Source organism: Rosa chinensis, chromosome 2 (assembly GCF_002994745.2).
Source record: "Rosa chinensis cultivar Old Blush chromosome 2, RchiOBHm-V2, whole genome shotgun sequence".
NCBI lineage: Eukaryota > Viridiplantae > Streptophyta > Magnoliopsida > Rosales > Rosaceae > Rosa > Rosa chinensis.
The window spans coordinates 58,929,233-58,935,015 of record NC_037089.1 but is presented as its reverse complement, the minus strand read 5'-3'; the positions used below and the strand labels follow the sequence as shown (position 1 = coordinate 58,935,015).

The 5,783-nt window shown below is 36.8% G+C and overlaps 1 protein-coding gene across 6 annotated transcripts; it reads left to right on the top strand.

Moving 5' to 3' along the window:
• Window positions 1–4,223, top strand: LOC112188636. 6 transcript variants are annotated; one of them, XR_005807458.1, is made up of 10 exons: window positions 2–504; window positions 728–910; window positions 989–1,240; window positions 1,673–1,851; window positions 2,088–2,183; window positions 2,276–2,385; window positions 2,551–2,616; window positions 2,736–2,848; window positions 3,255–3,387; window positions 3,906–4,223. XR_005807458.1 is itself a non-coding variant. In XM_040515535.1 (6 exons), exons 1-4 carry the CDS (start codon window positions 252–254, stop codon window positions 2,769–2,771), a joined length of 465 nt encoding a protein of 154 aa, XP_040371469.1. In that variant the 5' UTR covers window positions 1–251; the 3' UTR covers window positions 2,772–2,848; window positions 3,255–3,387; window positions 3,906–4,223. The 6 variants fall into 6 exon arrangements, 2 of the variants coding, with proteins under 2 accessions (XP_040371469.1, XP_040371470.1); XR_005807457.1 differs by lacking the exon at window positions 2,088–2,183; XR_005807459.1 differs by lacking the exon at window positions 2,088–2,183 and having other exon boundaries at window positions 2,223–2,385.
• Window positions 4,224–5,783: the final 1,560 nt, after the last annotated feature.

Sequence of the window (5,783 nt, the reverse complement as noted above, 5' to 3'; positions counted from 1 at the left end):
AAAACTTTCACACTTAGAAAAAATTGCGCCCGACCCCAACTCTCGCTCGACTCCTTCATTCTGAGCTCACCCCAAAACAGATCTCCTCCCAAACTCGATCTCCATTCTCAACCCGACCCCAAACTTGACCTCCTCCTCCATTCTCTAGCTCAGACCCGGACCCAGCCTCCTCCGCCTTTCTCCGCATCCGCCTCCGCCTCCGACCCCAACCTTAACCCCCTCCTCCTTTCTCCTTCTTCGTCTCAGAAACAATGAACGCGAAGAACACCCCCACAGAGACCACCGGCGAGTCTCGATTCTTGGGAACCATCTCCGCCTCATCGATTCGAAACCTCCACCCCAGATCCATCTCAACCAAGCACGGAAAATCCTTCTTCAGCCCCAAAATTGCCGCACCAATTGCCCCAAAATTGCTCGGCCTCGAAAGCGTTTCGCCGAGCTCGTTGAAGGACAAGGTTTATAGGATCTTCTGCAGGGAAAAGCGTAAGCTCGCCGGTAGAAAGGGTAAGCTTCGTGATCCTTCGCTTTTCTTTTAAGCTTTATCGTGAACTGGATCTTTCAATTTCCGATTTCGGATTTGTTTGGAATCATTCGGTTGTAGAGAAACTGTATTATAGGGATAGGTAGCTAAGTTTCTTATTTGTGGATCGTACTTGGAGATTTTAGTAGCTGAAATGGTATGCATTCAGATTCTTTTTTCCGATGGATCTACATCTGGTGAATGAAGCTTGGGCTTTGAGTTGTCAGTTCTAATTTCTAAGAAAAGAATAAAATTAGAACGATGGGCACTAACTATTCTGGGGAAGGAAGCACTGGCGGAATCATACAGAAAGTGATGGAAACTATTTTCAAAAGAGTGGAGACAACGAAAGATAACACGGAGTTCTTGATCAGGGTATCGTTTATTGAGGTAAATGTCTATTACTTTTTTTAGCCTGGTGTAAAGTTATGTGGTGTATATTGCTCATGATGAATTTGTGACACTCAGATATTCAAGGAGGAAGTGTTTGACTTGCTTGATCCAAATTCATCAACTCTCTCTAAAAATGAAGGGGCAGCTACTACAAAGCCTATAGCAAGAGTGCCTATTCAAATTAGTTAGAGAAACAGTGAGTGGAGGGATAACACTTGCTGGTGTGACTAAGCCAGAGGTTAGGACGAAGGAAGATATGGGATCATATCTGGTTCGAGGTTCTTTAGCTCGTGCTACAGGGAGCACAAACATGAACAGTCAGTCAAGGTGCAATGCTTGTTCTTTTTTCTGTTAAGACTGAAGTATTTAAGTAGATGACTAATTAACAAATATTAGTGATATATGTATGTCTTTAAGTTCAGGGCATATTATATTATTGCACTTTCTGTTTTTGTTTTTCATTTGATTTGTGGAACCAGTATTTGTTATGTAAATAAATTTGTCTATGTATAGATATCCATGCTATATATTTTTATTACTTCTTTATATATGATGGGGGTGGATAGACTTTGTCTAATTGATCATTAATAGGAAGTGTTGCTTTTGGCTTGTGTAATGACATACCTTTTGTTTTCATAATTCATATGTTGAGACATTAATTAACTCAAAAAAGACCATTTGTGTGCTTCTAATTAGCTTCATTAGGAAGGAACTGACATATTATTTCTATTGCTTTCTCTTTTTCTTCTCACAATGCAGTTGCTCACATGCTATATTTACAATAACCATGGAGCAAAAGAAGATTTCTCACTGTCTGAATGGAGCAAAGAATGATTATATCGGTGATGACATACTATGTGCAAAACTCCATCTAGTTGACCTAGCAGGTTCTGAGCGGGCAAAACGAACAGGTGCAGATGGCATGCACTTGAAAGAAGGTAACTATAATGTTTCTTGGATAGAAGCTTTTTCTTGTATAAAGGAACTATACAATGGGATTTGATGGGGCTGTGGCAAGATTAACCCTTTATGTTTTTACAGTGGCTCTAGTAGTCTTTCACTCTCATTGCATTATTGCTCTTAAAAAGTTTGGAAAAACTACCGTGTAATGCTTTTACGTTTGGTTTGAAGTAGATACCCTTATTTTTAAGACTATTTATTGGTCTTGTAACAGGCATTCATATCAACAAGGGTTTACTTGCTCCTCGAACCCGTCTTCCGCCAGTTCTAATTTCTAATATTTTATTTTTCTGTCCTACTAAGTAATAAAGTCTGTTACTTCACTTCACTTCTATTTTGTGTAATGAAGATGGAACCATGTCTAAATGTGAATCCCAACTCAGTTGCTTACATTTCTGACAGTACATGGTGACACGCATATTCTAGACATTGCTGTGGATTTGCCTTCTGTGACTGAAATTTTCGGGTCAAAATATTCAACTACTCTTCTCTGCACTCGATTAAGATGTCAGGTATGGTTTCTGGTTCAACATATGTATCTTTTTTGGAGAAAAGTTGATGGTATTCGAGGCTATATCTGTTAGAAACCCAGAAACATTGAAGCAGTTTAAATAGAGAATTGATGGCAGCAAGTGTCACAAAGTTGATTCCTTTCTTTGTTTTTGTGCTCTTGGCAGATCAACAGACCGGCCTCCGATCACTTTATCTATTCTCTGTTGGTTCTTCTTGCTTGGTCTACTTGGGTCAGTTGATATTTTCGTTTGTGATGAAATCCCATGTTGGACATTCAATCAAAGATTGTAGCTTTGGGGTTGGTGGTGGATTGTGTTTGGTGGGTTTGATTTGAAATGTGTTTTTACAGGTGTATAGCTCAGTTGATTGGGTATGCTGGGATTAATTATAGCTCTCCTACTCTTGGCACGGCTATGTCAACCTTATTCCAGCTTTCACTTTTGTACTTGCAGTTATATTCAGGTTTTGCCCTCTTATGTCTTTGGTGTAAAATGTTGTAGCTTGCTTTTCTATTCTATTAGGAAAATTGAGCATACATTGGAAGAAACCTTCATGGAGATTGAGAATCAGGGTTATTTTCTTGTTTTGGAATGTGATCATCACAGTTGTTTTATCTTGTTAATGTGTTTTAGATTAGTTTTATGGAAGATTTGGTTTTAGTGTGTTGTATGCATGACATTTTGGACATTGTAGTATGCTCTTAAATTTTTGTTTAGAAGAACTAGTGTAAATACGAAATAGTTCAGTTATCTTGTTATATTGTAGTATACGAAATAGTTCATTTTTGTTGGAGGCAACAAGGTGGTCATTATAGCAATAATCTTGATTATATTTGAGGTTTGGCTCAATCCGTAATGTTTGTTTACAGGTCTTCATAGCTATTGCCCTTATTTTGGGGGATGGTCCATACAATTTGATCAAGATTATAGCCATTACTATCAAGGAAATATGCAATAAAAGTAGTAAACAGAGCAATCTTCCTTTGGTTAAAGAAAAGTTGGGTGAGTATTCATATGATGTCTAATATTCATGGATAATTTATTTGACACCCTTTAGTTCTTCACATTGAATCATATACGGAAGGCATTAGTTCAGTGTTGAACTTTTTTTTTTCCCCTCTTCTTAGCTTGTAGTAGTTATCTAGTAATCTGGATTGAGTTGTGACGTAAGAGCATAACTGGCTTAAACATCATTGTCATTTAATATTGTTGTTGTAATTAGGAATGCTAAAGTAAATTATTTGACTTAAGAGTAGCACTCTATATGTATTTACTGCACAGGCATACTGTGTGGTTTATTCTGCTAGATATAGATAAAGAGAACTTAAATTGAGTTCTGATAGTTGAGCCAAAACTAATTTTAATTTTAGGTCCTGAGTCAAGTTAATTGTTCAAGGCAGCATTCATTGGTTAAATTATCTGATCAGTATCTTCTTAACTCTACATTTATTGTCTAGTTATTCTTTGTGGGAATGAATATGTTTTCTGCTGAAGATTAATAGTTGTTAGGTGCTTAGCAGATGGTGAGAGTTCTGAAGTAACCCTGGAACAAAAAAAGAGGGATGAGGTATTTGTCAAGGATAGAATACCTCGAGGTGTGCATTGAAGTGGCTGATTATATACAGAGTTTGGTGTAAGACTTTTGGCTTCCATGATTTTGAGTAAGGCTAGTTTTTGCTTTGAAGCAATGTTTGGTGTAGAACGTACTTTTGTAGTTTGTTGCTAATATGTTTCTAAGCTAGCCTTTGTAGGTTTTGGGTTTTATTTTGTGAATTATGTTGAATCATGAATTTGGAAAGAAAATTAATGGAAAGCTCCAATTTTTGGGTGATGAGAAATGTATTTCTTTTTCCAGCAACTAGATGAAATCGATTCCTATGATTATCAATAGATCAAATTGTAACTCAAAACCGATGTAATCGAAACTACTGCACATCGATTTCTTGATTTCTAATCACCAAACCGTAATCTATTATGAACATACAAATCACCTACCATGGAGCAAACCGATGTGTGGTCAAAAGGTGAACATCGGTTTTGGAAAGCAAAAACGATGTCATCAATGAACGAACACATTAGTTTGAATAAAAATAGCCGACGTACATAATACCATTGAACATCGGTTTACTTAATTGGAAACGATGTTCTGTCTTAAATGAAACATCATTTCTGAATAAAAAAATGATGTAGAATAAAGATACAAACATCGTTCCTAGGAAAATAATGTGGCAACTTACATGTAAAAATGGCCACGAACAAACAATACTCATGGGAACTGATGTCTACAAGTGTACTGGACATCGCTTCTGGAATAGAAATCGATGCAAATGTTCAAGTAGGTATTGTTCGACATATACTTTTTTAAGCATAAAATGTGAAAATATGAAGAATTAGACATACCTAACATACAAAAATATGAAGATTATAACGATTATACATCGATTTGTTTTTTAGAATCGATGTTGGTTGTTGTCTGGGACGTCGGTTGAAAATGCGCTTATACTGATGTCTATACTTTTCTCTACACCCACTAAGACATCGGTCGAAAATTAGTTTAATATCGGTCCAGAACCGATGTCTATGAACAAAATTCTAGTAGTGATTTGGTATGAAAACCCGAAAGAAGTACGAGATGTCAAGATGATGAGCATCTTCAGGAAGAAGAAAGAAGTACAACTCCTCAATGCTGAAGAATTCGAATTCAACGAAATTGAACAGGAGGTAAAAAATTCCTCAATTCCAAAATTAGATTTTAAACAAATCTATAAAAGGGGAAAGCTTGATGTGCTGGATAGCCACCACTTCAAATTATTGAAATTTACAACCCCCTCTACAACAGGAGAAACAGATCTCTTGATGATCACTCCTGAAGAAGTTGCCCGAGCAAGAATAAAAAATTATCAATTTATGCATATTGGAGCAGTCCAAGTAGGCATAAAACTTCTGGCTCGAGAAGGTATAAACTGTTTAGTTCTATGTGTCCTCCAAGACAATAGACTAACAGATTTTCAAGCTTGTCTGTTGGGAACCCTTGAGGCATCTTTATGCAATCAAGTGGCTTATTTCAATTGCTTCCCAAATTTCTCAACCAGCTTGAAAGATGCAGCTCACTGTCTAAGACTGAGAGTCAAGACAGATGACATATCAATGAAAAAAGATATGCAAGAACTGGCTATAGTATACAGAATATACTATAAATTGATGAGTACCACGGTAGAACCTAAAACCAGGATATCAAATATCCCAGGTCTTACTATTGGTTTCCTCACCAGCCAGAAGAACCATTCATAGCAGATTCACAAGGTTCCTTGGAATGAAGTAACTTTTCCTATTGAATGGAAATTATCTGGTCTGAAAAAACCAGCAAAAAATGCCAAAGCGGCAATATATGAAAGCAA

Excerpts from the sequence above, each read along its gene's own strand:
- LOC112188636 (XM_040515535.1), top strand. The coding sequence starts at position 252 with ATGAACGCGAAGAACACCCCCACAGAGACCACCGGCGAGTCTCGATTC. Across the intron at positions 505-2,275 it reads TAAGCTCGCCGGTAGAAAGG|TACATGGTGACACGCATATT; the intron begins GTAAGCTTCGTG and ends CATTTCTGACAG. Across the intron at positions 2,617-2,735 it reads TTCTTGCTTGGTCTACTTGG|GTGTATAGCTCAGTTGATTG; the intron begins GTCAGTTGATAT and ends GTGTTTTTACAG.